Raw genomic sequence first — 17,900 nt, forward strand, 5'->3', positions numbered from 1 at the left:
TCATGACCTAAGCCAAAGGCAGATGCTCAACTGCTGAGCCACCAGATGTCCCATTTTTACTATGTCCTTAAGGCTCATACACATTGCTATGTGTACATGTGGGCTATTACTTCTTGTCCCTCCATGACTTGCATTCCCTCATTTACATATCTACTCCCCAGGGATGGATACCCAGATTGCCTCTAACACCCCAACATACTGTTTCTGTAGATCTCTGTGTCTCCTCTGTGAAGATTTGTGTAAGAATTTCCACAGGGTATATTTCCAGGAGTAGAAATGCTGAGATATCATTAGTCAATTAAATATTTATTTTCTAAATAAAAAAATAAATATTTAATTTTGTAAGACACACCAGGACGTCCCCTGCAAATCTATACCAGTCTACATCTCCACCAACAGTACACCGAAGTCCCTATAATCACCAACACAGCCATACACACCTCCCGCCCCTACCAAAAGTCTTAGAATGATCTACTTTACCATTGTTTGCCAGTCTAATGAAAACAAGTAAAGTTAGACAATTTTTTTTAAGAAGGTTCCATACCCAACATGGGCTTGAACTCACGATCCTGAGATCAAGAGTCAACATGCTCTATCACTAAGCCAGCCAGGCACCCCTACAACTTTTAAATTTTGCTTTTCTCTGATCACTTTGAGCACATCTACAGGTGCTATCAGTGAGGTAAGTGATATTACAACCCCACATCTCAGTGACTTAAAGTAAATGCTTGTATATCTTTGTTCACTTCACAGTCCTGTGTGGAAGGGGTCAGGGTACGGGTACAGCTTCAGGTGGTCAGACTTCTACCGTGCAGCTGTCATCTCTGAGGGCCTAGAGGACTCCATTGGATTCCCTGCAACCAGCCCTTGGAGTACAGCACAGGAGGTCTGTAGTGCCATGTGCATGGACTTATTCATACTCCTTGGGTCAGAACCCAATCACACAGCCTGAGGCAAGGGACCTGAGAAATGTAGTCTCACTGTGTGCCAAAGAAGAAAAGACACAGAAATCAGTGAAGAGTTACACAGTCTGCTAACTTTTGGGGTTTCCTCTTCTATACATTTCCTAATCATATCCTTGCTCCTTTTTTTTCTTTGGACTTCCTCCTAGTCCAAATTTGTATATTTTATTTTTGTATATTTTTTGTGTATGCTAGAAGGCATTGGTTCCATGTTGATTTTATCCACTGTAAATGTTTCTTGCAATCTGTCTGCCTAATCACTTTGGTGATGGCCTTTTATCAGTCAGCAATCTAAATTTTTATGTAACCTAGTTAATCAATATTTAGCCTTTTGGTTTTGGTTTTTGTGTTTGTTACTTGCTTACAGTTGTAATCTCTGAATTCCTCTTAAAGGTACAACCGCCACAACTCCCCTTGTCAGTTGCCACTCGAGTCCCCAGTTTGCAGGGGAGTCACTTGTTAAAGAAGTGGAAGGTCCCAGAAGAAAAAGGCATCCAGAAACTAATTGCCCAGCTTCCAAGTCTTTCCCCTAGCATCTAGTTCCTCATAGTCCTGCTCCAAGGCTCCTGTTCAGAAAGCCCTTCCAGCTGGCTGGAGAGTCAGGCAGGAGCCAGACCACAGAGCATGTGCTATTAAAACGGCTGCAACATTAAAGGGTATTATACTGGAACTTTTTCAGACACACTGGAACTTCTTTCAGTCTCCCTCCCATGTTGTTTCTTGACTTTGATCTCTTGCGCATACTTTTCTCTTGCCTAAAAAGCCCTGGTCTACCTTTGCTTGGCTAAACCCTTTTAAGATTTCCAGGAAGACTTCTATAACCTCCTTCACCCCACCTCACACTTAGGTGAACGCACCTCTTCTGTTTTCTCCAGGACCTAACCTACCCTCTCATGCTGAATTGACTACACTGTGTGACAGTGGCCATTTGCCCACCTGACTGTCAACTCTTTGGAAGTGCCCGAATCCAATTTCCCCTTGTATGCCTAATGCCAGCATGGGACCTGACACAAGCATTGGCGTTAATGGCTGTTGAGTGGATCTGATGGGCTTAGTGTGCCCTATCCACTGTCCTTGGCCCTCCTACCCCAGCTTCATGAACTTTGGGGGAGATTTTTACTACAATGGAGAAGGCCCAGAAGTCTTCCGCTCCAGCAGCCACCTGGGATGCCTCTCCCTGGCTCTGTCACTCAAGCTACTTATGGGCTGATCCCCAACCAGGCCCTGCAGAGTGAGGATGCGGGTCAGCTTTCCTGGGCCTTCCCCTCTGTTGTGGAAGGGGAGGTGGGCAGCGCACCTTACATATGGTTGAGCGAGGGTCAGTGAAAATCAAGGTGCTCTGTGTGGGCAGTGGCCCTCCTCTTCCCGATTCCCACATTCAGTGGTCAGCTTGAACAGGAGAGCAGGCCTCAGGCCAGCAAGGTGGAGGAAAGACAGTCCTGGGCCCCGCGGGCCCTGCAGCTTGCCAAGCTCGAGGCTCGACTGCCCCCTTGTGTCCAGAGAGTAGACGACAAGGGAAACAATCCAAAACAGGGTTAGGACTGGTCCCCAGGGAGTCCATCGGCCGTGGCCATCCTGCCTCCTTCCACTGAAGGATACAGAGACAGTCAGGGGACGACCTGCCTTATTCTCCAGAAGTGTGTCACCCACCCGACTCACTGTCTGTTATTTCCCCTGGACGTCTGTCTGAGTGCCCGGGATCCTCCCCTGGAAGGCTTTAAAAGGAAGGGCTTGAACATTTTAAAGGGGATTTCTCCAGGGGAGGCCTCCATGCAGGATGGGAACAGGCCAGAGAGCTGCTCCCGTCTGCCTGTAGATTCCACTTCCAGAGGCGTTCTCCACGGCAGCTTGGAGGGCTCTGTTACAAAGAGAGGGACACTGCTGGGCTTGGCAGCCCTCTCCTAGCGCCCCCCACCCCCACCCTAACACCACTGTCTGGCCATGTGAGATCTCCGTCTGGGTCTGTTCGTCCCAAGCACCTGGTGGGCCCTCCTCCCACCCCCTCCACCCTGGTTCCTCTCCACGATATCACCCTATTGATTTCTTTCTTAGCACTCATACTTTTTTATTTTATTGTATTTTGTCTTTGATCTACTCCTTTATTGTCTGCCTTCCCTTCTCCTCCCAAGTAGAATGAGGGCAAGGCCTTGCCGATCTTATCCACTGTATCCCCAGAATACAAAACAGGGACAGACATATAACTGGTGCTTCATCCATGTTTCTTGGCCGAGGTTCCGCAAATATGCCCGCTGTCACCCGTGGCTCCCACCTGGGCCATGCTGCTTCTTCCACCTGACACGCCTTCAGCACCCCAGCCCACCTCCACCTCCATCCCACTATCTGCCTGGCAATTGGGCATTTACTGTTAGTTGAGGACTCACTTTAAACACTACCTGTTTGTGATGCCTTCCTTATCTCCCCCAGATTAGGCATGACCTTCTGTGTGTCCTCCTCTCCTAACACTGTTGTCATGACTATCTACGAGCCCAGCAAGGGCAAGAATTGTGTCATATTTATTCCAACATGCTCGATGCCTGGCAGATGGCAGGCGCTAAATAAATATTTATTGATGAACTCTGACTACACCCTGGAGAGGCCCACAGAGTCTAATGCCCTGAGCCACCTTCGCATCTTTCCTTGGCCCCCTCTGTTCTCTCATATGGAGCTCATCTTCTAGGCAAAGAAAACATCATTCACCTGCCATCTTCCAGAGACCATGTTTTTTAGCAGTAGTGTTTCTTCCAGTGTGAACACCTTTCCAACCATCACCCTCTCTTATAACTCATCTCAGCTGCCACTTACTGCATGAGCTTCCATCCCTGAGCAGGAACAAATCCTGCCTGCTTCTGTGATTCCCATCATTGTCCTTCTCCCAAGCAAATTCTGCTTTTCAGTGCAGTCCCACACCTACTCAGTAACAGCTGCTTAACAGAAGTGTGCTGCCTGTTATTTCAGTAGATATAAACCCTTTCTGGCCACTAGCCCCCCCTGAAACCAAACATAATGCCTACTCACAGTCCACAAAGTGTACGTGGTAACTTGAATATCATGTGAAGGAGCCAATAGCTCCCTGATGTGACTACCCATGTAACTACCCCAGGAGAATGTACCCAGGATGTGGGTCCACACTCTACGCAGGGAGGTAGAGCACTGGGCAACTCAGCCCTGCTCTGGACACCCTCCCCATGTGCCCACCCACCTTGCTCTTTCTTTGCTGTCTGCTTGCCCAGCCCAGCCCAGCTTTCTGGCTTGCACACTTCGATGTGTCCTGGAGCTGTCCTTGGAGGAGGTACTAACGCTCAGCCTCTGGGTGCATCCAACGCAAGCTTCCTCTGGTAGTGAACTCCTGATCTGCTCCCAGCCTTTGAGAGTCAACTTCTCCTATCACTCACGTGGTGACCCCATGGATAGATATGACCCGTTCTCTACGACCATCGTCAGCATGCACACACACACGCACGCACGCACACACATACATGTGCACATACCCACATACACACACAAGAATATATCCCAGACATGGGGTAGAATGTGATCGAGGGCTTAAGAAGCTTAAGCTTGGGGATCCCTGGGTGGCGCAGCGGTTTGGCGCCTGCCTTTGGCCCAGGGCGCGATCCTGGAGACCCGAGATCGAATCCCACGTCGGGCTCCTGGTGCATGGAGCCTGCTTCTCCCTCTGCCTGTGTCTCTGCCTCTCTCTCTCTCTCTCTCTCTCTCTCTCTGTGACTATCATAAATAAATAAAAATTTTAAAAAAAAAAGAAGCTTAAGCTTAAACTGTGAGGACCAGCCCCAGGCAAAGTTTCTGACACTTCCTGAGCATAGCACCTAATTTACGTAGGCACTCGACAAATATTTGTTGGGTGAATAAATTACTTGCTTGCCCACCTCCTAGCTGCTACTAATGGTCACCGCTTGGGTGACTTCTCTGCCCACTTGAAGCGCTGGCCTGTTCTGAATGCCAATGCCCAATGGGTTATCGGGGACCTCCAGGGACAGGACCCCGACCTGCCCAGCTGTCCTCAGTTTTTTCTGAAGTTCACCAAACACAGTATGTTACCTCCCCTCTGGGTCTCTGCTACTGCAGAATTCCTGTTCTTCACAGGCTATCCCGGATTCTTTCATCTGGCTTACTCCTGGTCACCCCTTATATCTCACTGATCTGCTATTTTTTTCAAAAGTCTTTCCTGAATGCTCCATCCTCATCCCAAATTGGCTTAGGTGGATTGTACTGGACAATGAAGGAAAACCATCTCTGCAACTCCCTTTAGAACTGCTTGTCACACACATATGGAACGTCAGCAAAAACTTACACGTACAACATCGCATGTGTACTTATCTATCAGGTGTATTTATGTTCTCTCTTTGGGGTCTCACAACTGCCCTGGGGAGGTGGGTTATTATTTCCATTTCAGAGATGGGGACACAAGGCTCTGTGGTATTAACAACACACCTGACATCACAAGAGCAACTAAGCTAAGAGCCAAGTACCAAAGTCCATGTCTTCCGACGCCAAAACCTCTGTTCTTTTCATTTCATGGGATGGGGCTGCAGTCTCAGCAGGGGCGAAGATGCAGGTGGGGAATGAGCTCAGAAGGTGAGCAGTCCCCAAATGCCTAAATTAGGAGATGGTGAGGGACTCTACCTTCGTCACCCTGTGCCACCCTGAGGCACCCTCAAAACTAGAGGAGGCACATCCTCATTTCTCTGGTCCAATTCTTTCCCTGACCCTGGGCCATTAGTGGAGTATATTGTAAACCTCTCCGTGTGAGATAAGTACCCCTATTTATCTGGCAATCATGTATAATGAGGCTCTAAAAGCATTTGCAGGTAAGGGTTCTAAATAAGGTCAGCTAAAGGGAGAGGAAAGCAAATGGGTGGCCGAATGCGGGCTGGAAGTCCTGCCCCTGCACACCCACACGCTTCCAAGGACCCTGCGTTAGTCGTTCTTCTGGGCCACGAGGAAGAACAACCCCGTGTAGTCTGAACACTTTTCCAAGACGGTCTCGGGTCCTCGCTGAGCCTTCTCCAGCCTCTCGATGGTGAAGCCGGACTCCTGCAGGACTTCACGCAGGACCTTCTCCTTCAGTGGCAGTACAGTGAATCTCGAGTCTCCCACCATGTAGAAGGTGCAGTCAAAGCTCCCGGTCAGCACCAGATGGCCCCTGGGCCGGAGCAGGGGCCTGAGGTGGTGCAGGGCGTCTCGGAAGGCCTCCAGGGTGCCGCAGGCGGACTCAAGACATAGAGAGGAAAGGAGGCAGTCCTGCCAGGGGCAGGACTGCGGGTTCCAGGGGCCGTTCTTTCCCAACGTCACACTTGAGTACCCGGCGGACAGTTCTCCTTAGCCGCTCCTCCTTCTCAGCCCACTTGTCCCTGAGCGGAGGGAAGAGGGAAGAGTGGCCAGCTGGGTCAGGCTCATCGTGTGACATGCATACATCACTCCTGGCCATTCTCTGCCTTTCGCACAGACTCCCAGAGTAACCAGGTCACTGGTCCTACAGACCAAGAAACCGAGCCCCGGAGAGGGGGCCAAGTCAGAAAGCCAGCTACTGACAAAGTCTAGCCTAGGACCTGCTGACCCTGACCCTGAGGTCACTGCTCTTTCCACCCATAGGCCCTCTCTGGGCAATGCTCCCGGTGCTTGGCCCGTTCTCTCTCCGCTGGTACATGTTTAACACAACCTAGCCAAGTGCAACACGAAATGGAAGGCCTGTCAGGAATCAGCTGAGCAAAACTATAAAGTGTGCTTGGGAGACTTTGCAGGGGTCCTCCAGGCTCTCCCCGTGTCTCCTGACCACTCCACTCGACCTCCTTGTCACCTCATACATTCTCTTTTTACCTATATCTTTTCTCAGCACATGGGGGCTCATTTATACCACATAAGGCATAAGGACTAGCACTTAGAAATTTACTCTTTCCAGTTCTGCATTTTTAAAAAGTCACAGTCTCAAGCAAAAGGCACAAGAATCCAATATACAACTTCAACCATCTTACCTACCTGGGGAGAGTGGTATTTTGTGAGTGGAGGGGCTATGGTGGACTTCCTAGTGCCCTGAAATTATCCAGGGTAAGTAGAGTCTGCTCACTTGCATGCAAGATTGGTCTTAACTCTAAGCCCACCTCCTGTGATGGGCAGAAAGATGCCACAAGTTCGGAGCCTCCTGGAGGCTGTAATTGGAACAACAGGGGCACCTGCCAAACAACCTGGCTGTCACCATTCTCCCTTAACCCCAGGGGGGAAGCCTTGGCATTCTGGGTAGACATTCATGACAACTCCTTTCTGGCTCTGGGTCTGTCTACAGACATCTATTCTTCTTCCCTCTTTTGGTATTTATTGGATTCATATCTCACTCTTCTTCCTTTCTTCTTGGGACCCCACTGACTTTCTTCCTTCTTAGTCTCCACCTGCCACATGAGCCCCATGAGAAATCTTGGATTCTGAGAGCTAAGTGAAGCCCACATCATGGCGATCCCAAAGCAAACAACAAACCCCTTACCTGTCCCCCTCAAGCTCACACACATATTTCACCACTGGGGACCAGTCAAACGCCCCTGGCATCTTCTTCAGCCACTTTTCCAGCTCTAGGCGGTTCTTGTCCGTGTAGTCAGTAGCGATTATCTCCTCAAAAGACTCACAGGCAGAGAGAAGCTGGTAGATGGTGGGCCCAGAGCCTATGTCAATCAGGAGCTTTCCTCTCAGGCCACCTGCTTTAGAACAGACACATTCTAAGCCATGGGCGCTAAAACGTGGCTCTGAAAGGCTCCTCTCTCTGTCCCACCTGGAGAGGCTGCGGGGAGTCAACCATTTGGGAGTGGAAAGTCCAGCATGAGAAATGCTGCCTGTCCAAACAGCCTTAGGCAGCCCCGCACAGTCCCAGCACTGAGCATGGAGAGTTTGGTAGGAGGGGAGAGTGAGGAGCAGGAGAGTTTATCTTGGGGGGTGGGGGGTCACTTAGTGGAGAACCAGCTTTTGTCCTTCCAACTGCCAATTCATCACTGTAAATAAGCATTAAGAGAAGAAGTCTAGTCACACTCCTGGGGACACCCATTTCCATAATGCAAGCACTCTTCACTAAGTGTCCTACAGCCCCACTAAAAACATCCATAACATTCCAAAGATCAATCACCAAACATTTATTGCGAACCACCTGTATTCCCAGTCTTAGACTTTATGAGAGGAGAAAATCTTGACCCAGAGACCTCAGAAATGTTTAGGGCATCCCATCAAGTACCATATATCAAGTATATTTAGAATCATCCTATAGGACAGTTCCTCATACTCTCCAAGGTCCAAAGTTTCTGTCAATTGTCTAGCCGCCCTTCCCCACTCCCACCCTAAACTTGCCCTAGGATTGAAGAAGATCAGCAACTAATTTAAAATTTGCATGCCTACCCTTCCTCCCACAAACCTCTCCCAGGTTTCAAGGAGACCAGCACCTGGTTTAAAAGTGGCGTTGTAGTGTTTTAGGGAGAATTGGAGGACGTCATCACCCACAGGGTTCTGGCCCATCTTGTAGTAGCCCAGGTATGTTGTGGGTTCAAAATATGTCTGGTAGACATCCAGCCCCGTGGACTCCTGGAGAGCCATGGAGAATTATAAGCTTTGTCCAGGAAGGAGCAGTCTGATGCTCTGGGTCCTTCTTGATGGAACTCAGGCTTAGTCACTTTGCCTGCCCTTAAATACTCGGATAAAGATCAGAACAGCCAATGAAAAATGTTCCCTGAATCCTCTTCCCTTCGGCCATTCACCTCTGCCACACTCGAAACTCCCATCCCCCTCTCCAGCTCCTTCCTCCAGCAGTGGACCCCACTCTCTACTCCTACCCCAACCCCCAGGATTTTCAGTGGCTTTGGCTTGTATGGAAGGGTTTCCAGGCTCTTCTGCTCCATTGTGCCACGCCCTTTTCTACAGTGGTTTTTAAAACAATTTTAAAAGCTTGCCTATTTTTTACATTAATTCCCCTGTGAACCCCCAGTTAATAGGATGGATATGCCTTAGTTTGTTTTGATCTTAAGCATTTTCTGAACTACACCCCTTCACACAACACCTGGTTTCTGCCCCAGATCACTTATTGGATGTGGACAATATTTAGCAAAATAGGGAAGATAAGAATATGTTTTAGTTGAGGGGTGAAGATGAAACCATCAGCAGTGATGAGTTTAGTTTTGAGCATACTCCACTTAAGGCTGAAAAACCTACTCTTACCCAGATATAAGTATAGAACACACAGAGAGATCTGAGCTGAAGCTACGGATGTGGAATGAACATGCAAAAAATACTTTTTCTGTCACTGAACTGAATTTCTTCTTCAAGTCCCATGGGTGGTAGACGTTAAATCTCAATCACTTAGAGTCTTCCTTCACCAGGAGTGGGGGTGGGGTAGAGTGGGGAAGTTATGTGGTGCCAGGAAGGGGAGCTGGCTTTTGTCCATGATGTTGGCACCAAGATTCCATTGCATAATCTTTCCAGATAACTGATTAACAAGAGTTACAACATCCCCTTTATGCAACCTCTATGCCTGTACCACTCCCTCTGCCCTATTTCCATTCCCCACTCAGGAGCTAGGGAAATCACTCTCCCACTCCTCAGGATCTTCTGGGCCATGAAGCAACCATAGTAACTTTTCTTCTGCTCTGGCACCATATTGAGAGTAGGAACAAGTCTGAAGTCTTGACACTTCCTAGCCCATACTCCGGGAAAGGGCACAGGTTCCCTGCGTTTACATTTTCTTTAATAAAAAAAAGGATAGATTAATTAATAGGGGTGTCCTGGGTGGCTCAGTTAGTTAAGTGTCTGCCTTCAGCTCAGTTCATGATCTCAGGGTCCTGGGATCGAACCCCATGTAGGGCTCAAGAGGAAGCCTACTTCTTCTCCCTTTCCCTCTAACCCTCCCCTCAACTCATGCTTTCTCTCTCTCACTCTCTAATAAGTAAATACAATATTTTTAAAAATGTAATTAATAGGGCCACCTGGGGCACTCAGTGGTTGAGCATCTGCCTTTGGCCCTGGGATCGAGTTCTGCATCAGGCTCCCCACAGGGAGCCTACTTCTCTCCCTCTGCCTATGTCTCTGTCTCTCTCTGTGTGTCTCTCATGAATAAATAAATAAAATATTTTTTAATATAATTAATAGCACAAATTTAGTTAATTCATATATTGATCTCTGTAATCTGAAAACAGAAAGTATACCTTTTGCTAAAGCTGTCCATGGAATATTCAAGAATTTACAGAGAAATCATAAAACTTCCCCAAAGTAGAAATAATACAAAATGAAATACTCTGACTAAAATGCAATAAAACAGACATTCATTATAAAACCAGAGAAAAAAAGGCCCTCTACCACAAATATATTTTTAAATTTTCTCTGAAATGCTCTTGGTTCAGTGAGGAAAGGAAAACAAAAATCTTAAAATATGTGGAAAACAGTTCTACAGATGAGAATCTGAAAGCAGTGGGAAATTCATGATCTTAAATATTGATGTTAATGAATAATAAAAAATAATAAATTAGGGATCCAGATCAAGAAGTTAAAATGATAACAAATACATTTAAGGAAAGCATAGGGATAAAATTAATAAAAGGGAAAGTCAACATTAATAAATGAACAGGTGATGAGTACAGAAGCCAGACTGGAGTTGAGGGAGTGATCTGGAGGTGAAAGGTTGATGAGGAACGCAGGGAATGGGAACACTTGGCTGGGGAGGGGAAGAAAGGCATCAAGCAGTAGCCGCATGTGGATATGCCTTTGATGAGAGAGAGAAATGCTAAATATTTTGACAGTAGAGCAAAAGGCAAGGATAGGTGCAAGTGCAAGTCAAATTTAGAGAAATGAGTGAGAATCTGAGAGTTCACAGCTGAAAATTGTGTTTTTCCTGAAAATGAGTAGGGAGACACTGGTGTTTCAGATTCAAGGCAGAACCTTGAATGGATGGAAGGCACAGATGAAGGAAAGACAGAATTCTTAGGTATTTTCAAAGGCCCAGATAACTTGGTAGGAGATCGGCCTTGGTAGGAGTTCAGTGTGATTTTCCCCAGTGTGCTTAAAGGTCTAGGTGGAAGAAAAGTGAACATAATAGGTTGAGGTGGTATTGGGATTTTCCTGGGCAGGGGAAATTATAAGGGAAATGGCCAAAAAAGTAGAAGAGACAGCCATCTATTTCTCTATTCAAAGTGCATTCATTGAGCACCTGTTATATAAGATATTAGGTAAATATTGAAGAGCATGGACTTTAGTTAAACTGCCTAGATTCAAAGTCTACTTCCACCATTTATAAGATATATCCTTGGACAATTTCTTTTTTGCCTCGGTTTTTTTTTTAATCTGGAATTCATGAGGTCAATGATCAATCTACCTCATAGAGGCGTCAAGAGAAGTAAATGAGTTCAAATAACTTACTCAAAATAAATAACTCAAAGAATCTAGAACAGAAATTTCACTTCTGGCCATGGCAGAGTAACAAACACTGGAATTGCCTTTCACTGTAAAAACTACCAAACTGGACCAAATGTGGGACACTGCTGTCTTCAGACATCAACAATAGGCACCACACAAGTGCAGTCACATAAAGTGAGCCCAGCCTCCACCAGCTCTCCACCCGGGGATGCTTTTTCCTGACTACAGCACAAAAAGGCAGAGCCCAAGAAGAGTCCAGCTGTCCTGTTGAGCTAAGAATGCAAATATTAGAGTTTGGACTTGTCGCCAAATGGAATTTGTGTGCTCAGTACCAGGGAGGAAGGAGTCACATGAGGGACCCACAAAATGGATCATTTGCTAGGGCTGCCATAACAAAGTACCACAAAAGTGGGGAGGGAGGCTCTAACAACCGAAAGTTACTCTCTCACTGTTCTGGAGGCCAGCAGTTTGAGATCAAGGTGTCGGAGTATTAGTTTCTTCTAAGGGTGAGTGAGAATCTGCTCCACACCTTTCCCCTGGTGTCTGGTGATTGCCACCAATCTTTGACATTCCTTGGGTTGTAGATGCATCACCTTGATCTCTCCTTTCATTTTCACATGGCTTTCTCTCAGTGTCCAATTTCCCCTTTTCAGAAGGACACTAGTATACTGGATTATGACCCACCCTAATGACTTCATTTTAATTTAATTACCTCTGTAAAAACCCTATTTCCAAATAAAGGTCACATTCTGAAGTATTGGGGGAACTGAACTTCAGTGAATCTTTTGAGGGGAACACAATTTAAGCCATACCAGGTCTCCCCGTTAGTTTCTTCCAGAACTGGGCTTCACATGTACAGGTTGAGCTTTTGTAAGAGACTGGCTGCTAAGGAGTTGAGCACAGAACCAAAATGTTCGTGATCACACCATGCTGGGAGTCATCATTCCAGCCAAAGTGGAGAGATCCTCTTGTTGCTGCATTCAGCTCCCCTACCAGAAAATTCATGCTTTGGGAAGAAGGATCATGCCCTAGAATAAAGGCTACTTTAGTAGATTCACTCTAACAAAGCCTTAAACCAAGGCTTGACAGGGACAAGGAAACCCTCTGATAAATCAATTGCCTTCTTTTTTTTTAAAGATTATTTATTTATTTATTCATAGAGACAGAGAGAGAGAGAGAGAGAAGCAGAGACACAGGCAGAGGGAGAAGCAGGCACCATGTAGAGAGCCTGACGTGGGACTCATCCAGGGTCTCCAGGATCACGCCCTGGGCTGCAGGCAGCGCTTAACCGCTGTGCCACAGGGGCTGCCCATCAATTGCCTTCCAAAACTAAACCCAACCCTCTTTAAAGACAAACAGCATAATCCAGACTCTTTCCAGTAGATCTCCCACAATATCTAACCTACAACAAAAACTTCTTAGATATTCCATGAACCAGGAAAATGTTACCCATAAAAATAAAATGTATCCCATAAAATGTTACCCATAAAAATAAAATAAAAGTCTGGAAACAGACTCTGGGATGATCTACATGATGAAATCATCAGACCGGGACTTCAAGGTAGTTATAATTAATGTGTTTAAGGAGTTAAAGAAAAATAAGTCTTAATGAACAACAAATGGGAAATCTCAACATAGAAATGAAACTTTTATTTTGTAAAGAAATTCTAGACTGGGGATGCCTGGGTGGCGTGCCTTCAGCTCAGGGTTTGATCCTGGAGTCCCGGGATTGAGTCCCACATTGGGCTCCCTGTGAGTCTACTTCTCCCTCTGCCTGTGTCTCTGCCTCTCTCTCTGTGTCTCTCATGAATAAATAAATAAAATCTGGGCAGCCCCGGTGGCACAGCGGTTTAGCACCGCCTGCAGCCTAGGGTGTGATCCTGGAGACCCAGGATCGAGTCCCACATCGGGCTTCCCGCATGGAGCCTGCTTCTCCCTCCACCTGTGTCTCTGCCTCTCTCTTCGCTCTCTCTGAATGAATAAATAAATCTTTAAAATAAATAAATAAATAAATAAATAAATAAATAAATAAATAAATCTTTTAAAAAATAGAATTAAATTAAAAAAATAAATTCTAGACTGAAAATGCAACATCTGAAGTGAGGAATTCACTGGTAGTTTTAACAGCAGATTGGAGATGACAGAAGTCAGAGCCCATAAACTTGAAGACAGAGTCAGAAAGATGATCCGTTCTGAAGAAGAAAGAGAACAAAGATTGAAACTAAATGAACAAAGCCTCAGAAACTTGTAGGAAAATATAAATTGTCTAGCATGTAGCTAATTAGAATCCCTGAAGAAAAGGAGTGAGAGAATGGGGAGTGGGTAGAAAAAGTTATATGAAAAAAAAAAAAAGAAAGAAAAGAAAAAGTTATATGAAGAAGAAATAGTTAAAACTTTCCCAAATTTTGTAAAACACACTAACTTACAGATCCAAGAAGCTCAGCAAGCCCCCAAGCAAAGAAAGTCGCAACTCAGCACATCATACAGTTACACTTCCTAAAATTGTGAAATTATTCAGAGAAAAATGACATATTATGGCAAGGAGAACAATGCCACAAATAATGGCTGAGTTCTCATCAGAAACAGTGAAGGCCAGAGATAATGGATGACATCCTTAAATCTCTAAACAAACAAATAAAATAACTGTCAATCCAGAATTCCATATCCAGCAAAGGTACTCTTCAAAAATGAGGGTGAAGACATGTTCAGATAAACAAAAGCTGAGAGAATTTGTTACCAACAAACCTGGACTAAGAAATACTAAATAAAAAATAAAAATTAAAAAAGCTCTTCAGGCTAAAAGAAAATAATACCTGATGGAAACTCAGATCTATGGGAAGGAACAAAGAGCCCTAGAAACGGCAAGTTCCAGACTTTGCCTTCTGCTTCCTCTAGGCCCTCAATCACCTTTCCTCCCTCTGCAACCTGAAATATATTCATTAGGAATCTTTGTGTCCTAAGCCTCCAGAGATCCATGAGGGCCACAGGAAGAATGGGCTGGGGTCCAACCCAACTTGAGCTGCTGATGGATGTACCATGCTTTCCTACTGTGCAACTAATTTGGGAAAGTTCCCCTGGTCTCGTCATAGAGAAAAAAATGCAGGCCAGGTAAACTAGACAAACATCTCTTCAAGCAGGATTTGAGGTTATGATAAAGTTAAATAGAATTAAGAAGTTTCTCATGATAGCTGGAAGCTCTTCATACTGGACTTCCTAGGGCAGCCTCAGGCAAAAGATAATTGGCTGGGAATATCCCAGAGCAATAGTTCACAGATGGGAGTCCACGAAAAACCACCAGGCTGCAAGAAGTGAATATTAGAACTTCTATTTTTATTTTTATTTTTTTTAGAACTTCTATTTTTATTTACTTGATAAATCTTTAACACTTTTATTTTAGTATGTTTTACACCTAATATGGTAGTACAGTAGTACCTGAAAATAAGGCGTAAACAAATACTGGGTACATGTACAAAGTTGTAATGAAAAGCATGCACAAACAAAAAAGGTGAGGAATGACTGACTCCAAAGAAATTGTAACTCTGCTGGCAGAAATCCTTTACAAACTTTATCTTAGGACTCACACCAATCAGTGCATTCTGTAAGGTTTTTGATGCAGGTCTTTGAATCAGCTACATCATGGTCATCTGGAAAGTGGTTTAAAATTACAGATTCCTAGGGAACATGCCCACGAGTTCTGATTCAGAAGGTCTGGGGGTAGGGAACCAACTGGTTGAGTATAGTTTTTACAGAAGCAGAATAGGGGCACCTGGCTGGCCTAGTCAGTAGAACATACAACTCTTGATGTCAGGGTTATGAGTTCAAGCCCCACATTGGGCATGGAGCCTGCTTGATTAAAAAAAATAATAATAAAGAAGCAGAACAAAGCCTCATGAGTTCTGATGCACAGGTGGTCTGGGAACCATGGGAAGCATCATGTATGGGGACTCTCTCCTAACAAGCTTCAGAGGAAGCAAGATAAAGAGGGGATTTTGTGAAGAAGTGAGAGGGTTGTACAAATGTTCTGCCCAGCTGGGAGAGTCTGAGCAAGTGACTAAAGCAAGAGATACAATGAGCTAATCTGAGGGTTTCTTTCAGCTGTCACACCTGAGACCCTGTAGGAGAGAGCAAGATAACCGGCATTCTTGTAACTCCCAATGCCTGAGAGAGGGTAGTGGTGTCAGCACTGCATGGACGGAAGGCAGGGTCAACCAAAAGACTCCTCCACGACATCTCCTCAGACCATTTTGTCTTTTTCACTCCCACCATCCAGCCCCCTTTTGGGTTCTCATTATCTTACAACTCAATAATACAGTTGGAATAAATAAATAAATAAACAAACAAATAAATAAACAAATAAATAAACAAATAAAAACAGTTGGCCCTGAACAACATAAGGGTTGGGGTGCTGCCCTTGGGCAGTTGAAAATATACAGAGAACTTTTGATTCCTCAAAGCTTATTGATAGCCTACTATTGACCATAAGCCTGATCAATAACATTAACAGTTGAATAACACATATTTTGTATGTTATGTGTATAATACACTGTGTTCTCACAATAAAGTCCACTGGAGAAAAGAAAATGCTATGAAGAAAATCATATGGAGGAGAAAATACATTTCAGTGCTGGACTCGTAGTTATGGGGAAAAATCACTATAAGTGGACCCATGCAGTTCAAATCCATGTTATTGGAGGGTCAACTGTAATCATTCCTTTCCTCAACAAGTCAACAGCATGGTGGGGGAAGAGATCTGAGAGATGCAGCACATGGTCATAGATTGGCTCCTCATCCAAACAGATTAACACTAAAACGTTAGTTTTGAGACAATCAGGAAAATCTGAACATGGACAGAGTGATGACACTGAGGAACCATCGCTAATTTTTGAAGGTGTATGAATGCCATTGAAGCAACACCAGAAAACTTTACTTAAAAAATGCATATGTCAGGGCAGCCCAGGTGGCTCAATGGTTTAGCGTCGCCTTCAGCCCAGGGCATGATCCTGGAGACCCGGGATCGAGTCCCACATAGGGCTCCTGCATGGAACCTGCTTCTCCTTCTGCCTGTGTCTCTGCCTCTCTCTCTGTGTGTCTCTCATGAGTAAATAAATAAAATCTTTTTTAAAAAATGCATACATCGAAGTATGTAGCCAGGGGTGGGAAGTGACACGATGCCTGGGGTTTTCTTTAAAAGACTTCAACAGAAAAAAAGAAAAGAAAAATGAAAGAAAAAGAAGGAAGGAAAGCTGGAAGGATAGATGAAGTGAGCATGGTAAAATCTTGATGTTGAATCCAGGTGACAGGTTTTGTGAGGAGCCCATTATATTATCTTTTGTGTATCTCAGAAACTTTTCAGGAAAACAAGTTTTCAACACAGAATTAAAATTGTGTGCCTGGCACATGTGTTATGTAAGGACTGACATTTGTTCTCCTAGTAACACTGTGCCAGGTGCTGTTCTAAACTGCAGGGATGCAGCGATGGAGACCAATGGGACTCTGGGTCTCACAGAGGCTCCACAGAAGGGAAATGGGACACTGACCATGACATGTACACAGATAAAGAAGAGAATGTCAGATGGTGCTGAATGCAATGAAAAAACAACTTTTATTTTAAGAGATTTATTTCTTTTAGAGAGAGAGTGCATGCGCATGCGTGGTAGCAGGAGGAGGAGCAGAAGGAGAGAATCTCAGGCAGACTCCTCGATGGGTGTGGAGCCCATTGCAAGGTTCAATCTCAAGACCCTGAGATCATGACCTGAGCTGAAATCAAGAGTCGGACCCTTAGCCAACTGAGCCATCCAGTGCCCCAAAGAAACAACCTTTAGATGGAATGGTCAGGGAAGACCTCACCAAGAGGCAATATTTGAGTTGACACTTGAGTTACACGAGGAAGAGGCAGCCAGGCAAAGATTGAGGGACCAGTGGGCTCTCAGCAGAGGGAACAGTACCTGCAAAGGCCTGCCCTGTCTGGGAGCAGATGGGAGGCAGTGAGGCAGATGGATCAGAGAAGCAGATGTGGCCAGATTATTTAGGCCCTTCACTGGCAGCAAAGAGAGCTTGGCTAGAAAAGAGGAGCCCCCCTGGTAGGCAGGAATGATACATTTAGGAAAATTCTGCCTGTAATTACCTGGAAGGTAGACCAAGTGTATCCCAAGCCTGAAGCGCTATGAAACTGTGGAGAAAGCAACACAATGTTATTGTATGCTGGTTGTTCTCCAGGTTTATAGAAAGATATTATTATTAAGGGATGAGTTCAGGGAAAAAAAATAACAAGTTACCAAGAAGAAATGAAGGAAAATAGGAGGAATCCAGAAGTATGTGTCTCTTTGGGTATACGTAAGCTGACTGCTTCTGTGCCCTGAATTATAGGAATGAAGAGTGGACAAGGCTTCAGGCAATGAAGGCTCATTATTTAAAATCCTCTTATAAAGGGATTTGGTTCTGTGGCAAACATCAAATTAAGACTGTTGCCTTTCCCACCTAAGCTGACTTTTTCAGACAGCCCCAAGGTAGCCAACGGGAAGCAGACAAGGAAGCTTAGATTTGAGG

The 17,900-nt window shown here is 45.2% G+C and overlaps 1 protein-coding gene across 1 annotated transcript; it reads right to left on the reverse strand.

The window, feature by feature from the left end:
- Positions 1–5,289: 5,289 nt before the first annotated feature.
- Positions 5,290–8,626, reverse strand: LOC489397 (nicotinamide N-methyltransferase). Its single transcript, XM_038535512.1, is given in 4 exon segments — positions 5,290–6,224; positions 6,226–6,334; positions 7,459–7,666; positions 8,399–8,626. Coding segments are annotated over 4 exon segments (792 nt in total). The 5' UTR covers positions 8,550–8,626; the 3' UTR covers positions 5,290–5,900.
- Between the last annotated feature and the right edge of the window lie 9,274 nt (positions 8,627–17,900).

This window comes from Canis lupus, chromosome 5 (genome assembly GCF_011100685.1).
Source record: "Canis lupus familiaris isolate Mischka breed German Shepherd chromosome 5, alternate assembly UU_Cfam_GSD_1.0, whole genome shotgun sequence".
In the NCBI taxonomy this organism is placed as follows: domain Eukaryota; kingdom Metazoa; phylum Chordata; class Mammalia; order Carnivora; family Canidae; genus Canis; species Canis lupus.